Genomic DNA, 25,470 nt, shown 5'->3' with positions numbered 1-25,470 from the left:
AATTCGGCTACATCCATTGTTGTTGTACCTAAGTCAGATGCTAATGCTGATGCTATGTCCAGGTTGCCTTCCTCATCACCAGTTATACCCAATAGGGAAGAAGTGTTCTTTTTTCATACATTGATGAACTGCCAGTCACAGCTGAAGAGATTGGTAGAGCAACCAAGCAAGACCCAGTTATATTAAAGGTGTATGATTACCTAGCAAATGGCTGGCCAAATCAGGTATCAGAGAAAGATATCCATCCATACTTCGTTCATAGGAATGAATTATCAGTGTATATAGCTTGTATCATGTGGGGTGAAAGAGTTGTAACTCCAAATAAATTCAGGTCCAAATTGTTCGGAGATCTTCATGACCAGCACCTGGAAATGTGCTTAACCAAGAGTTTTGCACAAAGATACTTATGGTGGCCAGATTTAGATAAAGATATATAGAGTACATTGTTAGTCAGCGTCAATCGGTAAGCAAAAAACCACCATCTGTATCATTATAGCCATGGAAATGGCCTCACAGGGTATGGCAAAAGTTATAGATTTTGCTGAGCTAGAAGGACAGCGATTGTTCATTGTAATTGATAGCCATTCGAAGTGGTTCGAGGTGTTTCCGATGCAGAAAATAATAAGTAAAACATTAGACAATTGCGAAAATTGTTTTCTTCCTATGGCCTCCCAGAAAAAATTGTGTCTGATAATGGGCTACAATTTTGTTCAGCAGAATTAGCACAGTTCAAGAGCAGAAATGGTGTGGAACATACCAAAGTTCCACCGTACCACTCTACTTCAAATGGTGCAGCAGAGCGTACAGTATTAATTGTAAAACGTACACTCATCAAGCAAATGTTGGATCCAGATCCCAAAAAATGGCAGTTGTTGTTGGACCATTAATTCGCAAATTTTCTAATTACTTATTGTAATCTTCTTAGGCGGTCCCTCGTACCGAGGATGACTTGCTTCCGCACCAAAAAGGGATGAGCTCTCAGATGTTTTGATGAAGGACCTGATATTCCAGGTCGCGAACTACATATTGAAGGGTGGAAGATGCCTGTGCGTGAATTTTTTTAACGTGTGGTGGCCATTGCATACCAGCCACCACACGGGCTTAATAGAGCTCGGTCTTGGTCCAGTGGCCAAGACGACTGGAGACCAGCTCTGCTGCACGGACCGAGTGCGCACACATATCATAGTGTGGGCTGGCCCATGCTACTGTTGGGCCCTCGCCTCTTCTGAGTATTATCGTAATACTCCTCATACAACTACTGGTAGAACACCAGCAGAGTTATTTCTCAAATGCCATCCAGGAACATGGTTCTCATTGTTAAAGCCAAATTTGGCACAGTCAGTAGAAGAGAAACAATTAAGACAGAAAGAGACTTATGATAAAGCTAGAGTAAGAGAGAGAAGTGTGAAATTAAATCAGATGGTCAGAGTGAAAAACCATCACCATAAATGGTTAAAATGATTACCAGGAAGGGTAGTGAAGATATGTGGTCCTCGCTCATATTTGGTCAAGACGTTTGATCATGGACAGGTTAGGTTTGTTCACATTGATCATATTTTACCTACAGATGTGGAAGGAGTTGAAAATTAGAATGATTCGATTATTTCTGATGAGTCAGCTAGTCTTATTACAAGTAGAGTACCAGTAGCAAATCCTGCATCAAATGTACCAGAAACAAGTCCAAGAGAAAGTCAGAATTTAAGTCTGAGTCCGAGTCAGGCAGACAAACAGTCTGAAGTTGTAGAGAGTCAAAATGTAGATCAAGGGCATCCCTTTTAGAAAAATTCTCCTCAGGATCAGCCTAGAATGAGTTCGACACCATGTTTGGAAGGTTCTGTTCAAGAGCAAAGATATCCACTTTGACACACAATACCAGTGGTTAAGTTTGATTTGTAAATATGGCGAAATAAGCCCATGGGGCCAAAATTCAGCCTCCCAAAAGGCCACTTACCGCCAGAAAGCAGCGGACAGCCGGCAGAGTCGAGCGACCACTGACATCCGGACCAATGGCCGCCGCCAGCGAAATTCAGTTCGGGGTTTTTATGACAGTCTCCATTTCCACCCCGCTGCTGCCGACAGTCCTCAGTGCAACATCAAATGGCACACTGCCAATCTCCCGCGCCTCCATGGCACCCTGTGCAAAATTTAGCTGGATAAATCATAGATCTGCCGAGCGATACCCCCGACAGCCTTTTCTGTCGGTGCACCTTCCTTTCACTGTGAGCCATGGCTGCAAGGCAGCCTTTCAAGGGGTGGGCGCACTGCTGCGGCCGCCATGTTTTTTTTTGCTGGCCAACTTCCCGATCGGCCGGACAATTGTGGCCCTAGGTTCAGCCAGGCTACCAACAGGCAGTCTGTCACCCCCTTTTGGGTGCTATGCCGCTGGCCTGGCTGAAACCCTTCCTGGTGGCCCAGTGGGCCGAAGCTAAATAGTCGTTGGTTCTCTCTCCTTTAAATGAGGGGAGAGACGTGATGACGCACACGTGCATTGACATCAGCACCCTTCCGTCTCTGACTGACAGCAGCGGAGACTCCGTCGTGCCCCTACTTCCACCCCTATAGAGTACTTACCGTCACACTTCCACTCCCATTATGAACGACTTCCGGTCCACTCCCAAAAAATTGCCAAAGACCTAAAAATCGATCAAGAGTCCACCTCGTCTGGCGCGACGCTAAAAACACTTGAAAACGATAGGAGGGCCAGGTTTCCGGCAGGGGTGAATTTCTACCCCATGCATATCTTTTATTGTGTATAACCATGCACGTTATGTATGATGATTATTTTGTCATGATTACTTCTTCATTAAGGAGGGAGAAGTGTAATATAAAGCTTCACCTAATGGACTATGTGGTAATGCAACAGCTGATGTCAATACAATAAAAGCATCAGGTGACAATGTCACTTGACAGGTACGAAGTAACACTGAGCCATCTTCTAAGTGTGTGTTTGTGATGTCATACAGAATATATCACAGTATTGAATGCCGTCCTGGTCAGTCTGCTGCAAGCATCTTCCAGCAGTTTCTATCAACGCCACACAGCTTCAGCCTGTTCTTCAGTGTATCCTTAAAATCCTTCCTCCATCTACTCCATGCACTCATGTTTGAGCTCCTTGTAGAGGACATATTTTGGGTCTGTTTTCATCCAGCAGAGTTGTGATTTTATTGGTACTGTCACAACTCTGTTTGGTTTTCCCTGTTTCAGCCCCTCACACTGGGTAACGAGGCCCTTTCGATATGCGGAATGGGTCTGAGGTGCTGTGAAACGCTGAAGCTCTTTGATGTGAGGGCAGGTTTCACAACCATAGAGTAACCTGAGACCACAACTACAAGACAGACTTTGAGATCAGTGTTACCTCGCACTGTGCTCTCCCAGACTCTTTACATATAACACGCATTAATAATCTGTTGATTGTGTGTCTCTTTGCTCTGAATCCACTCTGTGTTTCTGGAGCTTCACTAACTGCAGTATTGGTGACCAGATGACTGAGGAGCACGCTGGCCAAAATCTTCCGCCAATAGACAAGAGGATTCTTCAATATTTACCACAATCATAGTTCCCTTTTCATCTGGACATGGCAACAATGGTTGAGTCTCCAGTTTCTGAAGGTCCAAGGGGCTGTTAAAGATCCTGTAAAGATATCGCTGGTACTTTGAAAAGCATCACACGATATTAATGAACTTTAATCTTTAACCTTTTCTTTATCGCTTAGGATGAATCCTGCAAATTTCAGAGTAATGAGTTTGTTGCCACCATCAGTGGATATAGATACATCGTGCGCAACGAATTCGATTTAAAAAGGGCAGTGGAAACAGTTGGACCCATAGCTGTTGCTATTGATGCCGGTCAGCAGAGCTTCCAGTATTATAAAACAGGTAAGAAACAGAAACTATGGATAATATGCATCAACAGGCCTGTCAAACTATTCTATATAATATATTAAAATCATACATCTGCACACACATTCTCGGTCAACTTTTTTTCATTATCAATTTGTTTTCAATATTTATAAAGGAAACTAATGTAAGAAGGTAAGAGATAAAATCGACCATAGATTTCGATTAACATATGATTAAAATTATCAAACCACAGCTGAGATATAAATTACCAGGCACATTTAATGACCATTAAACAGGTGAATGAAGAGTATTCAGTACAAACAATCTATATATTGTGGTTTCAACACGTGTCCCTGTGATCCATGAAACACAGTAACTCACTTCTGAAGTGGTGAAACACTGACCCTTGGGATCAAGTTCAGTCTCCCTGGTACCTTCTCTCACCAGAACTGACTTTTGAGGTACAGTCAGTCTCACATTCGACATCCTTTTGAAGATGTACTGAACAAGGGGCATTAGGAAACGGTATCTCTATTAATTACATTAGATAAACAACTATTCACAATTACCAATTACACAGACTGTTTACAAAAATACATCTGCCATTACAGGAAAGTTCAAAAGCTTCTCTCAGCCTCAGTCTGTATTTGCCCAACATGCCAGGCTGACCAGTGAATAGAATGACAACTAAGCAGGAAGGTGTCAAGAAATGTTTTATTGAACAATATACTGAGTGGCACTTTTGCATTCCAGAGTGTGATGTCGCTGGCAGAAACCAATATTGAGCAAAGAATGCAAAACATAATTAAAAAATATAAATGTTTGCTTACTATCACATGAATTTACAGGAACTGCATACAATATGCAAGACTTTTAACAGATTTCTAGGAAATTGACCCTGGGGCTGCCTATGATCAGTTGATGAATAGAAGTTTTTTATATATGTTAAATGCAACGGAGCTGAGATTGAGACAGTTGGTCCACAGCACCACCTAGTGACCAAAACCCGCAACTACATTGTGATGGGTGACAACAAAACTGAATGGGAAAAAATGTGGGCAATGGTAAACATTGACACAAACATGACCAGAAATTGTGACAACAGGAAGTGTGAAACCTAGACATGGTTTTTAATAATATACCAGTCGATGCACAGGGTGGATTCAGTTAAAGTGGGGTTAAAGTTTTATATACTGTTCTTAATTTTGTATAATACTTGGATTCCATGCTATTATTTGCAGTTAACTAGAAAAGTTTGCAGCAATTTGGGAATTAGAGTTGGTTGGAGAGCAATTGCCCCTCTCCTTAAGGCCTGCTACCACCGCAAATCGGCGGCCATTCTGCGGAGTAGAGTGGCCGCTGACTTTTCGTGGAATGGCCGCTGCTAGCCCAATTGCCCTCACGAGTTTTCCCAGCAGTGCCCCGATCCCCTCCTACTGCTCCACTGCTGCCGATCCATGGTAAGCACGGCATCGCCGTGCACACCATCGATCTAACCCCCTGATGGTGAAATTCCCCTCTGGAAATCTTTGGCCCACCTGGCCATGCTAAGACATGTTTTTTCCCGGTGGTCCAGTGAGGCTGTGGCCTTCTGCAGCGGTGGTGTGGGTTCCCTTTTTTGTTGGGTGCCAGGCCAATGGCCCTGCCGCAATCCTCCCTCGTGGCCTAATAGGCCAATGTTTTAAAATTGCGGAGGCTCTCCCCTTTAAGGGGAGAGCCGTGGTGACGTGGCGCTGTGATGACATCATCGTGGCGGTCACACCGCACCGCCCCCAACTTCTGGCCCTCAGGTGTTGTCACAGCCCCCATTAAGAGCGATTTCTGGATCCAAGGGAAAAAACCAACCAAGAGCCGAATGTCGCTCAAGAGGCGACCTGAACCGCAGCTGCGTAAAAAAACATTGAAACAGGGTGGGAGTGCCCTGTTTTGGGCGAGGAGCAATTTCTACCCCCAGGAGTTTCTCTGCAGTACAGGCTGAGGGGCTGGGAGATGTAAATCTGAGATGCAGGACCACATAACCATAGAAACATAGAAACATAGAAATCCAAGCGCAGAAGAAGGTCATTTTGGCCCATCGTGTCCGCGCCGGCTGACAAAGAGCCGCACGGCCCTCGGTCAGCAGTCCTGAAGGTTACATATAAACCAATGAACAATGGCGGAAAGGTAAAAAGCCTCCAGCCCAACCACTCCACCCCACGCAACTGCGACACCCCTTGCACTGCAACATTATACACTCCACCCCATGCGATCTCCTGGGAGAGGCAAAAAAACAGATTAAAAACCCAGGCCAATTGGGGGAAAAATAAATCTGGGAAAATTCCTCTCTGACCCATCCAGGCAATTGAAACCAGCAAATCACCTTGGCTGTATTCGATTCCCTGCAGTACTTACTATCGTATCTGCTCCAGACCACAAGAGGTTCTCCAGTCTAATCCCACTAACCAGCTCTAGATCCGTAACCCTGCAGGTTACGGCTCCTCAAGTGCCCATCCAAGCACCTTTTAAATGTGGTGAGGGTTTCTGCATCCACCACCTTTCCAGGCAGTGAGTCCAGACCCCCACAACCCTCTGCGTGAAGAAGTTTCCCTTCAAATCCCCTCTGAACCTTCCACCAACCACCTTAAACCTATGCCCCTTTGTAATTGACCCCTCCACCAAGGGAAATAGGTCCTTGCTATCCACTGTATCCAGGCCCCTCAAAATTTTATACACCTCAATGAGGTCTCCTCTCAGACTCCTCTGTTTCAATAAGAACAAATCTAGCCTATCCAATCTGTCCTCATATCTAAGATTCTCCATTCCAGGCAGCATCCTAGTAAATCTCCTCTGCACCCTCTCTAGTGCAATCATGTGCTTCCTATAATACGGTGACCAGAACTGCATGCAGTATGCCAGCTGTTGCCTAACCAGACTATTACACAACTTAAGCATAACCTCCCTGCTCTTGTATTCTATGCCTCGGATAATAAAAGCAAGCATTCCGTATGCCTTGTTAACCACCTTATCCACCTGGCCTGCTACTTTCAGGGATCTGTGGACAAGCATTCCAAGGTCCCTTTGTTCATCTACACTTCTAAGTGGCCTACTGCTTAATGTGTATACCCTTTCCTTATTAGCTCTCCCCAAGTGCATTACCTCACACAGTGTTGATATTTGATGTCTCCAAGATAAGAGGAGACTAATTGATATCCTGTTTCTGACTGCTCCATTTTTCATCGGGGCGGAGGGTGAGAGATTGGGGCCCAGGAGCGTCGTGATCGGGGCCCAGGAGAGGCGAGGGTTCGGGGCCCAGGAGAGGCGAGGGCCCAGGGGCAGCACGGGATAGCCCACACTGCGATCTATGGTTAGTAGGAGCATGTGTGCGCACTAGGTCCATGCAGCAGAGCTTGGTCTCCAGTTGTCTTGGTTAACCCTTGCCACTGGATCAAGACCTAGTTCTGTCAAGCCCGTGTGGTGGCTGGTGTGCAACGGCCACCCCACATTAAAAGAATCCATGCACAGGCACCTTCCACCCTTTAGTATATAGTTCGGCACCTAGATTGTCAGGTACCTCATTGAAACACCTGTGAACTCATCCCTTTTTGGTGTGGAAGCAAGTCATCCTCAATACGAGGGACTGCCTAATGCTATATACTATACCTCACACTTCTCCAAATTAAATTCCATTTGCCACTGCTCTGCCCACCTGACCGGTAGATTGATATCCTCCTACAGTCCATGACTTTCCTCTTCATTATCAATTACACAGCCAATTTTAGTGTCATCTGCAAACTTCTTAACGATAATCGCTATATTCAATTCGAGATCATTGACGTATACCACAAAAAGCAAGGGACCCAGTACTGAGCCATGGGGAACCCCACTGGAAACATCCTTCCAGTCACAAAAATATCCATCAACCATTACCCTTTGCTTCCTACTTCTAAGCTAATTTTGGATCCAACTTGCCACTTTGCCCTGGATCCCATGGGCTTTTACCTTCGTGACCAGTCTACCATGTGGGACCTTATCAAAAGATTCACTAAAGTCCATATATATTACATCGTATGCACTACTCTCATCGACCCTCCTGGTTACATCCTCAAAAAATTCAATCAGGTTAGTCAAACACGATCTTCCCTTAACAAATCCATGCTGTCTGTCCCTAATTAATGCTTGTCTTTCTAAATGCAGATTTATCCTGTCCTTCAGGATTTTTTCCAATAATTGTCCCACCACTGAGGTTAGGCTGACAGGTCTGCAATTACTTGGGCTATCCCTTTCTCCCTTCTTAAACAAGGGTACCACATTAGCAGTCCTCCAATCCTCCAGCACCATGCCCAAATCCAAAGAGAACTGGAAAATGATGGTCAAGGCCTCTGCTATTTCCTCTTTTACTTCCACGCAACAGCCTGGAATGCATTTCATCTGGGCCTAGGGACTTATCTACTTTCAAAGATACTAAACCACTTAATACCTCCTCTCTCATGTTTAATTCATCTCGAATTTCACACTCCTCCTCGATAGCAGTATCTGCATTACCCCTTTCCTTTGCGAAAATAGACGCAAAATATTCATTAAGAACCATACCAACATCTTCAGCCTCCATACAGAGATTACCCTCATAGTCTCTAATAGGCCCTACCCTTTCTTTAGTTATCCTCTTGCTCTTAATATATTATTGAACATCTTTGGGTTTTCCTTAATTTTACTTGCCAAGAATTTTTCATGCTCTTCCTTAGCATTCCTAATATCCTTTTTAATTTTACCTCTGAACTGTCCATATTCCTCGAAAGATTCTACAGTGTATAGCTGTCGCTATATGGCATAAGCTTCCCTTTTTTTCTTTATCCTCCCCTGGAAGTCCCTAGATATCCAGGGGGCTCTAGAATTGTTATTCCCACCCTTTTTCTTTAAGGGCACATGTTTGGCCTGAGCCCTCCGGATCTTCTCCTTGAATACCTCCCACTGTTCCGACACTGATTTACCTCCAAATGGCTGTTTCCGGTCCACTATGGCCAAATCATTCCTTAACTTAGCAAAGTTAGCTTTTTCCCAATTTGGGATTTTTATTCCTGGTCTATCCTTGTCCTTATCCATAACTACCTTGAATCTGATTGAATTATGGTCACTGGCACCCAAGTGCTCTCCCACTGATACCCCTTCCACCTCCCCAAAACGAAATCCAAAACCGTCCCCTCTCAGGCTTATTAAGAATTCTGCACCCTCTATACCCTTCACACTATATTTGTGCCAATCAATAGTAGGATAGTTAAAATCCCCTACTATTACTGCCCTATGGGTTTTGGACTTCACAGAAATTTGCCTACATATTTGCTTTTCTGTCTCCCTCTCACTGTTTGGGGGTCTATAATACATACCCAGCAGTGTGATCGCCCCTTTTTTATTTTTCAATTCGACCATATGGCCTCATTTGATGATCCCTCTAACATATCATCCCTCCTCACAACAAAAATCCTGTAACCAGGTATATTGAGCTAACAAACCTGCCCCTCTTTCAGCCATGTCTCTGTAATGGCTATAATGTTATACTCCCAAGTGTATACCTCTGCTCTTAGCTCATCTGCCTGATTCGCTATACTCCTTGCATTAAAGTATATACCATTTAGCACAAGAAGACCTTCTTGATTACTACTTACTAACTCTTGTTTCCTCTGTCTTATAGATTCATTTTCTACATTCTTGCTATCCAATTTCAGCTTTACTTCCTTCCCTATTGAATTTGTTCTCAGGTTCCCATCCCAGTGCCAAGCTAGTTTAAACTCTCCCCAACAGCATTAGCAAAACTGTTCGCGAGGATATTGGTTCCAGCGCTGTTGAGGTGCAACCCCTCTGGTTTGTACAGGACCCATCTCCCCCAGAAGCGGTCCCAATGCCTCATGAATTTAAAGTCCTCCCTCCTACACCAACTCTCCAGCCACGCATTCATCCTCTCTATCCTTCTATTCTTGTACTCATTAGCACGTGGCACCAGTAGTAACCCGGAGATTACTACCTTTGAGGTCCTACCCTTTAATTTTCCTCCTAGCTCCCTAAAATTCTGCCTTAAGGACCTCCTCCTTCTTTCTACCTATGTCATTGGTCCTGATATGGACCATGACCTCTAGCTGTTTACCCTCTCCCCTCCAGAATGCCCTGCATCCGCTTTGTGACATCCTTAACCCTGGCACCAGGGAGGCACCATACCATCCTTTATTCTTTATCCCTCCCCTCTGTGCAGCTGAGCCACTCATGGTGCCTTGGAATTGGAATTGGCACTCCCCATCTCGCCTTCACCGGTGCTCAGAAGAGAATATCGGTTGGAAAGCAAGATGGACTCGGGGGGGGGACTCCTGCACTACCTGCCTAGTGTTCTTCCTCCGTCTGGTGGTCACCCACTTCCCCTCTGCGTGCACGTTTTTAAGCTGGGAAGTGACCACCCCTGAAACATGCTATCCACGTAGCTCTCAGCCTCGCGGATGCACCGTATTGACTCCACCCGCTGCTCAAGCTCCAAAACGCAGAGCTCAAATAGTTGAAGCTGGAGACACCTCTTGCACACATGATTGTCTAGGCCGTGCGAAGCCGCAGGACATGCACTCCATAGGACTGACCTCCCCTGCCATCCCTCTATTTAAACTTATCTGATTAAAAAGAGAAAGAGAGATACTTACCAATCAAACAGCCAATCACTTACCTGCCTGGCCGAGGGCTGTGAGCTCCTCGCCAGAAGTGAACTCCTCGCCGACCTCCGTGCCTCCTGCTCCCCGGACTCCTGACTTCCTGAACACTCAGACATCCGGGCCTCCCAAACTCACAGGGCCTCCTGACTTGCTGAACTCACAGGGTCTCCCAACTCACCAACCTCCCAACTTGCCGAACTCCCGACTCGCTGAACTCACAGGGCCTCCCCTGAAGAACATAAGAATTAAGAGCCATACAGCCCACCGAGTCTGCTCTGCCATTCAATAAATTCATGGCTGCTCTTCAACCTCAACACCATTTTCCTGACCTATATCCATATCCTTTGATTCCCCTAATTACCACTGGTTGGAGGTTGTAAGTACCACTGGTTGCAGGGTATAATTACCACTGGTTGCAGAGTATAATTACCAGTGGTTGGAGGGTGTAATTACCAGTGGTTGGAGGGTGTAATTACCAGTGGTTGGAGGGTGTAATTACCAGTGGTTGGAGGGTGTAAGTACCACTGGTTGCAGGGTATAATTACTACTGGTTGGAGGGTGTAATTACCACGGGCCGGAGGGTGTAATTACCACGGGTCGGAGGGTGTAATTACCACGGGTCGGAGGGTGTAATTACCACGGGTCGGAGGGTGTAATTACCACGGTTCGGAGGGTGTAATTACCACGGGTCGGAGGGTGTAATTACCACGGGTCGGAGGGTGTAATTACCACGGGTCGGAGGGTGTAATTACCACGGGTCGGAGGGTGTAATTACCACGGGTCGGAGGGTGTAATTACCACGGGTCGGAGGGTGTAATTACCACGGGTCGGAGGGTGTAATTACCACGGGTCGCAGGGTGTAATTACCACGGGTCGCAGGGTGTAGTTACCACGGGTCGCAGGGTGTAATTACCACGGATTGGAGGATGCAATTACAATATGACAGGTTATGTTCTTAAAGGGGAGAGCCTCTGTGATTTTAAAACTTCGGCCCACTGGGCCACCAAGGAGGGTTTTGGCCGGGCCAGCGGCCTGGCACCCAAGAGAGGGTGCCAGACTGCCTGTTGGATGATAGAGATGATAGAGAAAATGATGACAAAGATCAAATATCTGTGGGAAGGAAAAATAGAGATGTCAACTATACATTTTACAGTTATAACTTGTTAACAATAAGTGTCTGCTTACAGGAGTGTACTATGAACAAAATTGTGAGAAATGGAGGGTAAACCATGCAGTGCTGGTGGTTGGATATGGAACTGAAGGTGGACTGAATTATTGGATTGTTAAAAACAGGTACGTACTTTACAAAATGCCACACAACTGATCACAGCTCGGGCAGTGGCAGATCACTGCATTTGCTCTCAGTATTCCTGGGTTGAGAGGGAAAAATCAGCCAAAGTTCCTGTGATATATTCTTACGACATCACTAACACATTGTATTGACATCAGTAGTTGCATTACCACAGTTGTCCACTAGGTAGGGCAGTAACACACTAGGTGGAGCTCTATTATTTCTCTCTCCTTAATGAAGAAATAATCATAAGAAAATAATAATTATACATAACTTGCATGGTTAGATACAACAAAAGATATGGACTTATTTTTCCATATTTATAAAACAAAATGAACCACTGGTTTTCTGCCTTGAAGAGGATAAGTTCGCTCTCAAATAGAACTTTCCAAACCTGGTGTCGAACTCAGACTCATTCTAGACTGAGCCTGAGGAGAGTTTTTCTCCAAGGGCAACCCTTGATCTACATTTTGACTCTGTACAATTTCAGACTGTTCATCTGCCTGACTCGGACTCGGACTTAAATTCTGACCTTCTCTTGGACTTGTTTCTAGTACATCTGATGTAGGATTTGCTAATGGTACTCTACTTGTAACAAGGCTATCTAACTCATCAGAAATAATCGAATCATTCCAACTTTCAACTCAAGGGGCCCAAGTTTCCGATATCCGCTAGAACGGTGCACCTTCGAGAGGCCCGCCTATTTTGTGGAATGAAAAGCATGCCAAAAACTTACCTCACGATTCTCCGAGTGCAGCAGGCCTGTTCAGCTGTCAGCACGACGCAGCACAACAGCGGGGGTGGGGGGGGCGCAGAGCTACAGCCCTGGGCCAAAAAGAGTGCTGGCGGCTGCGCGCGTGCGCAGTAGCTCCTGGCCCCCAGATTCTGTGTGGGAGGGGCCCAAAGCATGCAGCCCCTAGCCCTGGCTGAATGGGCTCTTGGAGTGGGCAGAGTGCCGATTTCCAGCTTGCAGCACACAGCCCCTAGCCCTGGCCGGGCTCCCATTGCTCCCGAACGGGTAGGTGAGGTTGGAACTTTTTTTTTATTGATTGATTGATTGAATGATTTTCTATTTTTTATTTATTGATTTATTGATTTATTTATCATTTATTATTGATGATGGTTCTTTATTTTTAAGTGAAGTGTTTAATGCTTTGGAAAACCCCCTAACTTCCCTCTAACTTCCCTTTCCCCCCCCCCCCCCCAAATCTCTGGCTTACCTGCACCTAATTCTAAAGTGTACGCAAGGTTTTTCTGAGCGTACAAAAGTTGACACTTACTCCGTTCTAAGTTAGTTTAGAGTAACTTTTCGGTGCCTAAACTTGCAAAACAGACATAAGTGGCTGGTAACGCCCCTTTTTGAAAAAAAAACTGAACGAAACTAAACTAACTCACTAGAACTGGAGCAAACTAAATGCCGAGAATTGCGATTTCTAAGATAGTCCAAACTAAACTAGTTGCTCCAAAAAAATAGGAGCAATTCCACCCATTTCAGCCCATCATGTCCGTGCCGGCCAACATGAGGCTATCCAGCCTAATCCCACTTTCCGGCTCTAGGTCCGTAGCCCTGCAGGTTGCAGAACTTCAAGTGCATGTCCAAGTACTTGTTAAATGTGGTGAGGGTTTCTGCCTCTACCACCATTTCAGGCAATGAGTTCCAGACCCCCACAACCCTCTGGATGAAGAAATTTCCCCTTAAATCCCCTCTAAACCTTCTACCAATTACTTTACATTTATGCCCCCTGGTTGTTGATCCCTCTGCTAAGGGAAATAGGCCTTTTCTATCCATTATATCTAGACCCCTCACAATTTTATACACCTCAATGAGGTTTCTCCTCAGCCTCCTCTGTTCCAAGGAAAACAAACCCAGCCTATCCAATCTGTCCTCTTGGTTAAACTTCTCCACTCCTGGCAACATTCTCGTAAATCTCCTCTGTACCCTCTCCAGTGTAATCACATCCTTCCTGTAATGCAGTGACCAGAACTGCATGCAGTACTCTAGCTGTGGCCTAACTAGTGTTTTATACAGTTCAAGCATAACCTGCCTGCTCTTGTATTCTATGCCTCGGCTAATAAAGGCAAGCATTCTTTATGCCTTCTTAACCATCTTATCTACCTGGCCTGCTACCTTCAGGGATCTTTGGACATCTATTCCAAGGTCCCTTTGTTCCTCTACATTTCTCAGTGTCCTACCATTTAATGTGTATTCCCTTTCCTGGTTAGCCCTCCCGAAATGCATTACCTCACACTTGTCCGGATTCAATTCCATTTGCCACTGTTCTGCCCACCTGATCAACCTTCCTGCAGTCTACAGCTTTCTTCTTCATTGTCAACCACACTGCCGATTTTAGTATCATCTGTAAACTTCCTAATCATAACCCCCTATATTCAGGTCTAGATCATTGATACATACCACAAAAAGCAAGGGACCTAATACTGAGCCCTGTGGAACCCCACTGGAAACAGCCTTCCTGTCACAAAAACACCCATCAACCATTACCCTCTGCTTCCTGCCTTTGAGCCAATTTTGGATCCAACTTGCCACTTTGCCCTGGTATCCATGGGCTTTTACTTTCGTGGCCAGTCTACCTTGTGGGACCTTATCAAAAGCCTAGCTAAAATCCATATACACTACATCAAACGCACTACCCTCATTGACCCTCCTTGTTACCTCCTCAAAAAATTCAATTAAGTTAGTCAGACATGACCTTCCCTTAACAAATCCATGCTGACTCTCCTTGATTAATTTATGTTTCTAAATGAAGACTTATCCTGTCGTTCAGAATTTTTTCCAGTAATTTTCCCACCACCGAGGTTAGGCTGACTGGCCCTATCTCCCTTCTTAAAAAAGGTACCACATTAGCAGTCCTCTGGCACCACGCCTGAAGCCAGAGAGATTTGCTTAACAGCCTGGGATACATTTCATCCAGGGGCTGGAGACTCATGGAAATCATATTTTACCTACAGATGTGGAAGGAGTTGCACCTCAACAGAGCTGGGTCCAATATCCTTGTTTGGGGAGGGGGGGAGGATTTAGACTAGCTTGGCATGGGAACCTGAGAATAGATTCAGTAAGGTGAGAAATAAAGCTGGAATTGGAAAACAAAAATGTAGAAAGTGAATTTGAAGGACAGAGGAAACACGGGCTAGAAAGTAGTCAACAAGGCGGTTTGGCTGTACTAAATGATATATACTTCAATGCAAGGAGTATAGCGAATAAGGCAGATGAGCTGAGAGCACAGTAGACACTTGGGAGTATGATATTATAGCTATTACAGAGGCATGGCTAAAAGAGGGGCAGGTATGGCAGCTCAACATTCCTGGTTACAGGATTTTCAGATGGGATAGAGAGGGGGATAAAAAGGGAGGGGGGTTGCGGTATTGATTAAATATATTACAGTTGTGAGGAGGGATGCTATGTTAGAGGGATCATCAAATGAGGCCATATGGGTCAAACTGAAAAACAAAAAAGGGGCGATCACATTGCTGGGAATGTACTATACACCCCAAACAGTGAGAGGGAGATAGAAGAGCAAATATGTGGGCAGAAAATTCTCGGGAGTGTTTGTTGGCCATATCCATCAACATAGCTGTCTGACAAGCTGAATCAAAAGTCAAGTTAAGGGTTGTCAACTGATTGCTTCATTTTTCATTCCACAAACAAATTGGTCATGCAATGCTCAGTCCTGAAAGTTTCTGAAATGACCGTGAATGGATAGCATTGTTAAAACTACAAGGTACTCACTGATACTCTTCTTAATTAATTGATCTCATGTTCCAAAATGATAACTTTCAGCAATTTCCAGGACTGTAGTGCTGTGGTTAGAATCTCCGTCAGTGGTATGTTGTTTGGCTTGATGGGAACAATCACATATTTCAGGGTTTCATACACCTCGTGGCCTGCTTCAGCCAGAAAAATAGTCTGTTTTCTTTCTAACACCAGTTGGTTATGGTTTTCATCATCGAGGACTTTGTCGATACTATTTGCGGTGAAAAACATTTCTAGCCGCTCCACATATGCTCTGAAACTCTCGGTCATGATCCCCCAAGCACCATATTATTCCCATAGGCGTGGTCATCTGGACTCTGGCAATATCAACAGTTCAGCCAGGTGTGCTTGTAATTTACCTTGGATTTTTAGCTGTTCTGCAAAACAAAGAACCTCTCAAAGTCTCTCTGTTGGTTGGCTGGATTAATCACCAAAAATGTTTCAGCGAGGGAATCCAGAAATCCTATCCTTATTCGCCAATATAATATATTCTTATGACATCACTAACAAAGACATGCTACAAGATGGCTCCAACAGAATTTGCACCAGTAGTTGCAGTACCACAGTTGTTCACTAAGTTGAGCAGTAGTCCACTAGCTGGAACTCTATTACAGCTCCCACTGCTGATAACTGTTCAGAGGCACTGGAGATGGCACATAAAAGATTCACAAGCATGATACCAGACTGGTATATTGATATACCTATCAGGAAAGGCTGAACAGGCTGGGGCTCTAGAAAAGAGAAATCTGAGGAGTGACCTGATAAAGGTCTTTAAGATTTTGAAAGGGTTTGATAGGGTAGACATAGAGAAAATGTTTCCACTTGTGGGGGCGTAACTATGGGTATAAATATAAGATAGTCACCCATAAATCCAGTAAGGAATTCAGGAGAAACACCTTGCCGAAATAGTGGTAAGAATGTTAATAGGGTTCGATGAAGAGGGGTGGGAGGAGACTCGTGTAGAGTATAAACACTGGCACAGATCACTTGAGCTGAATGGCCCATTTCTGTGCTGTAGTCTATGGGCTCGATTTTCTGGGGGTTCAGTGGGCGTGATCGGTGGCAGGCTGGTTGGGAAAGTGTTTTTTCCGCCAGTGGGTCGGGACCCTGCTGTGAACACACTGCCACACACCTTTCCCCGATATCGGATCTGTGAGTGCTGAGCATACCCGAGACACAGCGGGGGACCCAATTTAGGTAATTAGTGGCTTGTGGGCTTGTTTACAGCCACTTAACAATGAATTTGACAGTTTGCCCCAGGGTCCACACTAGTTGTGAACCACATCTGTCAAGTTGAGGCGTGAGTTCAGCTGTTGAGTTGACAGCTTCAAATGTACAGCAAAAGCTTCCACCTTACAGAGATATCTTCCCTCAGCCACAAGCTCTTCCTCACTGCATTTCCACAACAGATTCACCATGCTGCAAGTCTTTACACGTGTCCATTCAGTCTGAACTCATTACCTCTCTCACCATTGACAGATTGCTTCTGTCATCTCTACTTCACCTGCCATCTCTTCAATCAGCATGGGTGCCCTTTATACTCTCTCACCTTGGTCCTCAGAATCCCAGCATGATCAGCCACAACACCAGCAGCACCAACAACAACATCACCAACCTTCTCCACAATCACCTGATGCTGCACAGGACAGAGGGCATCAGCACTCGACCACATTGCTGCCTGGGAGGCCAGGGATGGCCTCACCATGGCTAAAGTTACTTCATTTGATGCTGTACTCCCTGGCTGCCACATGATGCGCCAAGTTGGCACCACCCCACACTAAGATCATAAAGCATCCCTACAATTTCCAAGCCATTCCTTTCACAATCACCACCATTGCGAGGGGTAACGTTTTGTCTCACCATTCACTGCAACTCATTAAGCCACTTCCAAAGATACACACAAATCTATCCAAAAATGCAAAGTGTTGAAAATAAAGGTTTCCATGTTTGATACAACATTAACAGAAACTTTACATGAACATTGGCTAAAATTGCCTACCCTTCTGTCAGCTGTAGCATACTCGCCTCTGAGTTGGAAGGTTGCAGGTTCAAGTCACACTCCAGGAACTTGAGTGCATAAATCTAGGCTGACACTCCAGTGCAGTGTTGAGGGCGTGCTGCAATGTCAGAGGTGCCGTCTTTCAGATGAGACGTTAAACCGAGCCCCGTCTGCTCTCTCAGGTGGACATAAAAGATCCCATGGCACTATTTCGAAGAAGCACAGGGGAGTTATCCCTGGTGCCCTGGCCAATATTTAACCCTCAATCAACATAACAAAAACATTGCTGTTTGTGGGCGCTTGAAGAACGCATGTTGGCTGCCGTGTTTCCCACATTACAACAGTGACTACACTTTAAAAGTACTTTGTTGGTTGTAAAGCGCTTTGAGACGTCTGCTGGTTGTGAAAAATGCTATATAAATGTAAGTCTTTCTTCTTTCATTCTTGTGTGTTTTAGTTGCTCTGGTTGCACTGGGATGAGGGTGAGTGTGAAGGGTGGCTAGTGAGATGAGGATGTGATAATGTGGATAGAGAGGGATGGGTGGAGGTGTGAGTAAGGATGTGCAGGAGTAGGGTTGGGAAGACAGAGTGATAGGGATGCAATGAGAGGAACAGCAGGATGAAGTTGAGTATAGCATTTTACTAACATTTCGTCGTCTAATAAGATCATTGCAATGTTTGCGGCACTGCACCCAGATCCCCCTGACCACATCCCAGCTTGTACCCCCCTCAGAAATCTCCTCCGTACTTTTCAGTTCTGCGCGGAGGGGATTCCTGCACGGACTGCTCTTGCACACTCTCCACTTTGCCATCCTCGTCTGCCGTCCGGACATGCCATGGCGTACCAGCTTGCCGTCCAGAGGAGGCGGGGTCCCCAATGGAATGCTCTGTACGCGGGAGTCCTCCCTCTATTTATTGGGGACTTGGCCTGGAGGGTGTGGCATGGGGCAGTCCCTTGCAATCGTTTTTTAAGTCGGTTCACGGACTTCCAGGCCGCCTGTAATTTCTGCGAGCTACAGGAGTCCGTGTTCCATGTCTATGTTCAATGTGTGAGGTTTCAGCCCCTATTCCATTATTTGAAGGGGCTGCTCCTCAAATTCTGGTTGCACGTCAGTCCCACGCTCCTGATCTTTGGGCACCTTGTGCGGAGGGGAGCGGGCAGGTCAGAAGGCCTCTTTGTAGGACTGCTCCTGGGCATGGCCAAGGTGGCTATCAACCGGTCCAGGCAGCGGGCAGTCGAGGGGGTCATTCAGCCCGACTACCTGCCTCTCTTTTGCGGTGACATCCGAGCCAGGGTGTCCCTGGAGATGGAGGACGCGGTGTCCACTGGGTACGCTCGCAGCCTTCCGCAAGAGGTGGGCGCCAGAGGGACTGGAGTGCATCATCACCCCCGGCAACCAAATTTAAATTTGATCCATTAACGTCAAAGGTTTAATTGGGTTATTTTGTCAGTTTTGGTGCCCCCCCCCTTTAATCAGGGGGCACTTGATTATGGTTCTACCAAAAATAGTTGTATCCCCTCAGCAATGTGCACCTAGGCTGTGTTGATCTCCTCGGGAGGTCTTTTCCACTCATGGGAAGGGAAGGAGACCTCCCTGTGTGCTGTGTCTCCCTCCATAAGCATCTGGAGGGAGTCATGGGAGTGCCTTGGTTCAGCCCTGTGCCTTTGTGCAGTCATTGTCAGTCTTTGCAGTACCTCAGTGCTGTAGAACACTGACAGTACAAATGTCAAGTTGGCCATGGCCCCTTTAAGGAAACCAACTGATGGCGTGTCATGAAAGGATGTCACCAGACCAGCTTCCTCTAATTGGCCAGCAAACGTGCTGGGCGGGCTTAACAAGCCCAATCAGGGGAAATTCAATTCAGAGGCCGGGATGGAGACAGCAGCAGGGTCGGGACCTGTCACTGACATTGCCCGCCACAGTCCCGCCGAGGTCAGCAAAATCGCGGCCTATGTTACCGAGACCCCGTCTGCTCTCTCAAGTGGATGTAAAATATCCATGGCACTATTTCGAAGAAGAGCAGGGGAATTATCCCCAGTGTCTTGGCCAAAATTTATCTGTCAAACAACATAACAAAAGAAAAACAGATTATCTGGTCATTATCACATTGCTGTTTGTGGGAGCTTGCTTTGTGCAAATTGGCTGCTGTGTTTTCCACATTACAACAGTGATGACACTCCAAAAGTACTTCAATGGCTGTAAAGTGCTTTGAAACGTCTGGTAGTCATTAAAGGCGCTATATAAATCCAAGTCTTTCTTTCAATGTAACCAACACCGGAAAATGTGTTTGTTTTGATGGAAGAGTTGGGTGGGATGATATCAGGGTTGGATGGGTTGGTAGAATGATTGGGTGAGGTAGATGGTATGAGGGTTGAATGGGGTGATAATATTTGGAAGCAGGTCATTAGGATGTAATATCGTTGGAGGGCATGGAGATGGCAGAAACTCTGAACAAATATTTTGTATCAGTCTTTAAAGTAGAGCACACTAACAATATCCCAACCGTGGATAGTCAAGGGGCTATAGGGGGGGAGTAACTTAACACAATCACAATCACTAAGGAGGTGGTACTCAGTAAGATAATGGGACGAAAGGCAGATAAATCCCCTGGACCTGATGGCTTGCATCCTAGGGTCTTAAGAGAAGTAGTGGCAGGGATAGTGGATGCACTGGTTGTAATTTACCAAAATTTCCTGGATTCTGGGGAGGTCCCAGCAGATTGGAAAACTGCAAATGTTGTTGTGTATCTGTAAAGCATGCACTCCCATGTTCCGCCACCAGGGAGCTCATGTGCATGTTCCACCACCAGGGCCCCTAAGGCGTGTTCCTCACTCTGGAGTGTCTTATTAAAGACTGAGGTCGCTGTTACTTTAACCTTCCTGTGTGCAGCCTCATCTGTGTTAGGAACACAATAACTGCGACGAGAATACAAATCCAATGCAAAGATGCAGCAAACTGTGGGCATCCTGGAGAAGTTCTTGGAGGGCGAGGACTGGGAAGCCTATGTCGAACGGCCAGACCAGTACTTTGTAGCCAACGAGATGGACTGAGAAGGAAGCGCTTCAAAAAGGAGAGCGGTCCTCCTCACAGTCTGCGGGGCACCGACCTACAGTCTCATGAAGAATCTTCTGGCTCCAGTGAAACCCACAGATAAGTCGTATGAGGAGCTGTGTACACTGGTTCGGGAGCATCTTAACCCGAGGGAGAGCATGCTGATGGCGAGGTATTGGTTCTACACATGCCAGCGATCTGAAGGTCAGGAAGTGGCGAGCTACATCGCCGATCTAAGGCGACTTGCAGGACAATGTGAGTTTGATGGCTACCTGGGGCAAATGCTCAGACTTCTTTGTACTGGGCATTGGCCACGAGACCATCCTATGAAAACTTTTGACTGTAGAGACACCGACCCTCAGTAAGGCCATTGCGATAGCACAGGTGTTCATGTCCACAAGTGATAACACCAAACAAATCTCTCAGCACACAAGTGCTAGCAGGACATTTGGAAAAGCATAATTCAGTCAGGCAGAGTCAGCATGGATTTATGAAGGGGAAGTCATAGAAACATAGAAATTAACAGCGCAGAAGGAGACCATTTCAGCCCATTGTGTCTGCGCCGGCCGACAAAGAGCCGCGCTGCCCTTCGTCAGCAGCCCTAAAGGTTACATACAAACCCATGAACAATATCGGAAAGGCAAAGAGCACCTCGCCCAACCAGTCCGCCCCACACCATTGCGACACCCCTTATACTAAAAACATCTGCATTCCACCCCAACCGGAGCCATGTGATCTCCTGGGAGAGGCAAAAACCAGATAAAAACCCAGGCCAATTTAGGGAGAAAAAATCTGGGAAAATTCCTCTCCGACCCATCCAGGTGATCGAAACTAGTCCAGGAGATCACCCTGGCCATATTCTATTCCCTGCAGTACTTACCATTATATCTGCGCCGACCAACAAAAGGTCATCTTGTCTAATCCCAATTACCAGCTCGAGGTCCGTAACCCTGCAGGTTACGGCACTTTAAGTGCCCATCCAACCATCTCTTAAAAGGTGAGGGTTTCTGCATCCACCACTCTTCCAGGCAGCGAGTTCCAGATCCCCACAACCCTCTGTGTAAAGAAGCCTCCCCTCAAATCCCGTCTAAACCTTCCACCAACCACCTTAAAACTATGCCCCCTCGTGATAGCCCCCTCCACCAATGGAAATAGACCCTTATTATCCACTATGTCCAGGCCCCTCAATATTTTGTACACCTTGATGAGGTCTCCTTTTAACCTCCTCTGTTCCAATGAGAACAAACCCAGCCTATCCAATCTGTCCTTATAACTAAAATTCTCCATTCCAGGCAGCATCCTAGTAAATCTCCTCTGCACCCTCTCTAGTGCAATCACGTCCTTCCTATCATACGGCGACCAGAACTGCAAGGAGTATTCCAGCTGTGGCCTAACCAAAGTATTATACAATTTAAGCATTAACCTCCCTGCTCTTATATTGCCTTGGCCAATAAAGGCAAGCATTCCGTATGCCTTCTTAACCACCTTATGCACCTGGCCTGCTACTTTCAGGGGTCTGCGGACAAGCACTCCAAGATCCATGTTTGAAAAATTTAATGGAATTCTTTGAGGATGTAACGAAGAGGATGGATAAAGGGGAACTAGTGGATGTGGTGTTTTTGGACTTCCAGAAGGCATTTGACAAGGTGCCACATAAAAGGTTACTTCACAAGATAAAAGTTCACAGGATTGGAGGTAATATTTTAGCATGGATAGAGGATTGGATAACAGAAAACAGAGTCGTGATAAATGGTTTATTCTCAGGTTGGCAATCAGTAACTAGTGGGGTGAGTGCTGGGACCCCAACTATTTATAATCTATATTCACGACTTGAAAGAAGAGACCGAGTGTAATGTAGCCAAGTTTGCTGACGATACAAAGCTGAGAGGAAAAGCAATGTGTGAGGAGGACACAAAAAATCTGCGAAAGGACATAGTCAGGCTACATGAGTGGGCAAAAATTTGGCAGATGGAGTATAATGTTGGAAAGTGTGAGGTCATTCACTTTGGCAGAAAAAAAATCAAAGAGCAAGTTATTATTTAAATGGAGAAAGATTGCAAAATGCTGCAGTACAGCGGGACCTGGGGGTACTTGTGCATAAAACACAAAAGGTTAGTATGCAGGTACAGCAAGTGATCAGGAAGGCCAATGGAATCTTAGCCTTTATTGCAAAGGGAATGGAGTATAAAAGCAGGGAAGTCTTGCTACAGTTATACAGGGTATTGGTGAGGCGACACCTGGAATACTGTGTGCAGTTTTGGTTTACATATTTTGTGAAAGGATATACTTGCTTTGAAGGCAGTTCAAAGAAGGTTCACTAAGTTGATTCCCGGGATGAGGGGTTTACTTATGAGGAAAGGTTGAGTAGGTTGGGCCTGTACTCATTGGAATTCAGAAGATTGAGAGGTGATCTTATCGAAACGTATAAGATTATGAGGGGCTTGACAAGGTGGATGCAGAGAGGATGTTTCCACTGATAGGGGAGACTAGAACTAGGGGGCATAATCTTAGAATAAGGGGCCACCCATTTAAAACTGAGATGAGGAGAAATTTCTTTTCTCAGAGGGTTGTGGATCTGTGGAATTTGCTGCCTCAGAGAGCTGTGGAAGCTGGGACATTGACTAAATGTAAGACAGAGATAGACAGTTTCTTAACCGATAAGGGAATAAGGGGTTATGGGGAGCGGGCAGGAAAGTGAACCTGAGTCCATGATCAGATCAGCCAAGACTGTATTAAATGGTGGAGCAGGCTCGAGGGGCCATGTGGCCTACATCTGCTCCTATTTCTTATGTTCTTATGTTCTTATGTAATACATGCATACAAGTAAGGACAGGATAAGACCATCTGGTCCATCAAACCTGCACCATCCTGACAAGGTGCAAGCTACATGCACCATCAACTCTCCCTCCGCAGTCACACAATCTCCTGTGAGTGGCAATCTTAGGACAATGCAGGTAAAAACTCTGGGAATTTCTTCTCCCCATAAGGCAATCAGGCAAGCTCTAGGGCACCATGGTGACAGATATCACCCGTCCTGACTGACCCACCTACCTTCTATAGCTTGAGATGTCTTCAACTCGCAGGATCTCACCGAACTCCCTTTTGAAGGCTTGTACTGAATCCACACTCACCGTATGGACTGGGAACTTATGTCAGAGGTCACACAGAAAATAAGTACTTCCTGGCACCTAACCAAACTTTACATTTAGATTACAAAATGTTCCTGTACAGAGGGATCTGGGGGTCATTGTACATGAAACTCAAAAAGTTAGCATGCAGGTACAGCAAGTAATTTGGAAAGCAAATGGAATGTTGGCCTTTATTGTAAGGGGGATAGAGTATAAACATGAGGAAGTCCTGCTACAACTGTACAGGGTGTTGGTGAGACCACACCTGGAGTACTGTATACAGTATTGGTCTCCTTATTTAAGGAGGGATATACTTGCATTGGAGGCAGTCCAAAGAAGGTTCATGAGGTTGATTCCTGAAATGAAGGTGTAGTCATATGAAGAAAGGCTGAGAAAGTTGGGTCTATCCTCATTGGAGTTTAGAAGACTGAGAGGTGATCTTATTGAAGCATATTATATTCTGTGCAGAGAGGATGTTTCCTCTCGTGGGGGAAACTAGAACTAGGGGGCATAGTCTCAGAATAAGGGGTTGCCCATTTAAAACAGAATTGAGGAGGAATTTCTTCTCTGAGGGTTGTGAATCTTTGGAATTCTCTACCCCAGAGAGCTGTGGAGGCTGGGTCATTGAATATATTTAAGATGGAGATAGATGGATTTTTGAGAGATAAGAGTCAAAGGTTATGGGGAGAGGACAGGGAAGTGGAGTTGAGGCCAAGATTAGATCAGCCATGATCTTATTGAATGGCGGAGCAGGCTTGAGGGGCCAGATGGCCTACTCCTGCTCCTATTTCTTATGTTCTTATGTTTTCACAGCTCGTACTGGTGTGGTCTATCTAGCTCAAATAATCCAACAGACAGAATCCAATACCTCCATTATTTTAAAGATCTCAATCATATCTCCTCAAAATCTTTGCTTTTCCAGAGTAAAAAGCCCCAGTTCTCTAAGCCTCACTTGAACACAACTGTGATGTTAATTTCATTCTTTTTTCTTATTTTCCAGTTGGGGAACAGGATGGGGTGACCAAGGTTACATCAAAATGGCTAAGGACAAGGAAAATAACTGTGGAATTGCCAACTATGCAATCTATCCAATAGTGTAAGGGCTCATGTGTTCAACCAGAGCTCCGTAGAACTCCGTCTGAAAGAATGGTGGAAACGCTTCTGCTGACGCTTACTCATCCTACACCATTGCTTTAACTGTCTGCTGCAATTGAAAAAAGTGTGTGTTCAGTGGATCAATAACAGTTTCTACACTCTTCTATAGTTTAGCATAAAATCTAATCCCATTGTGTATTTGATAAATGTAGTCACAGCAATGTACTAATGTTCTGAGAGACTACATTGACCAACTTGTGTAGAGACAATGGGCTGCATGTACTAGTAGTGTCGAGCAATGCAATAAACGCTGCCAGCAATCACTTCGAGAGTCTTTTTATTGCAAAGGAACTTACTGAATTATTTTCTTTTTTTCTCCCTGAATTGTCTAGTTTAATTTGAAATGACGTGTCTTCAAATAGTGTACACAAATGTATAGTGTAAGAATCCTGAGAAATCTCCATTTTAGATACCCACTAGTTAACATGGACGAAATGAAATAAGCATTAGTAGTTGTAGGTTTAAGTTTGTATTATGTAACTATTAGTCAATGTATGCCGACTCTCCAATATTCATGCTTTTAAACTAGTGTAATGTGTCTTGGGTAGACCCAGTTAGATTGTAAAATGGAAGA

The 25,470-nt window shown here is 45.3% G+C and overlaps 1 protein-coding gene across 2 annotated transcripts in view; it reads left to right on the top strand.

The window, feature by feature from the left end:
- The window catches only part of LOC139228706 (digestive cysteine proteinase 2-like), a 98,631-nt gene extending 73,472 nt beyond the window's left edge, over nt 1–25,159 (top strand). For both annotated transcript variants that reach the window (XM_070859976.1, XM_070859977.1), the window contains 3 exons: nt 3,713–3,875; nt 11,689–11,794; nt 24,742–25,159. In XM_070859976.1, coding sequence (XP_070716077.1) covers nt 3,713–3,875; nt 11,689–11,794; nt 24,742–24,841 — 369 coding nt within the window. In that variant the 3' untranslated portion in view covers nt 24,842–25,159. The remainder of the gene's footprint in view (nt 1–3,712; nt 3,876–11,688; nt 11,795–24,741) is intronic.
- Nucleotides 25,160–25,470: the final 311 nt, after the last annotated feature.

The sequence above is a fragment of the Pristiophorus japonicus genome, chromosome 18, assembly GCF_044704955.1.
Source record: "Pristiophorus japonicus isolate sPriJap1 chromosome 18, sPriJap1.hap1, whole genome shotgun sequence".
Taxonomy (NCBI): domain Eukaryota; kingdom Metazoa; phylum Chordata; class Chondrichthyes; family Pristiophoridae; genus Pristiophorus; species Pristiophorus japonicus.
The sequence above is the reverse complement of the archived record's forward strand: the minus strand, read 5'-3'. Positions and strand labels throughout refer to the sequence as shown.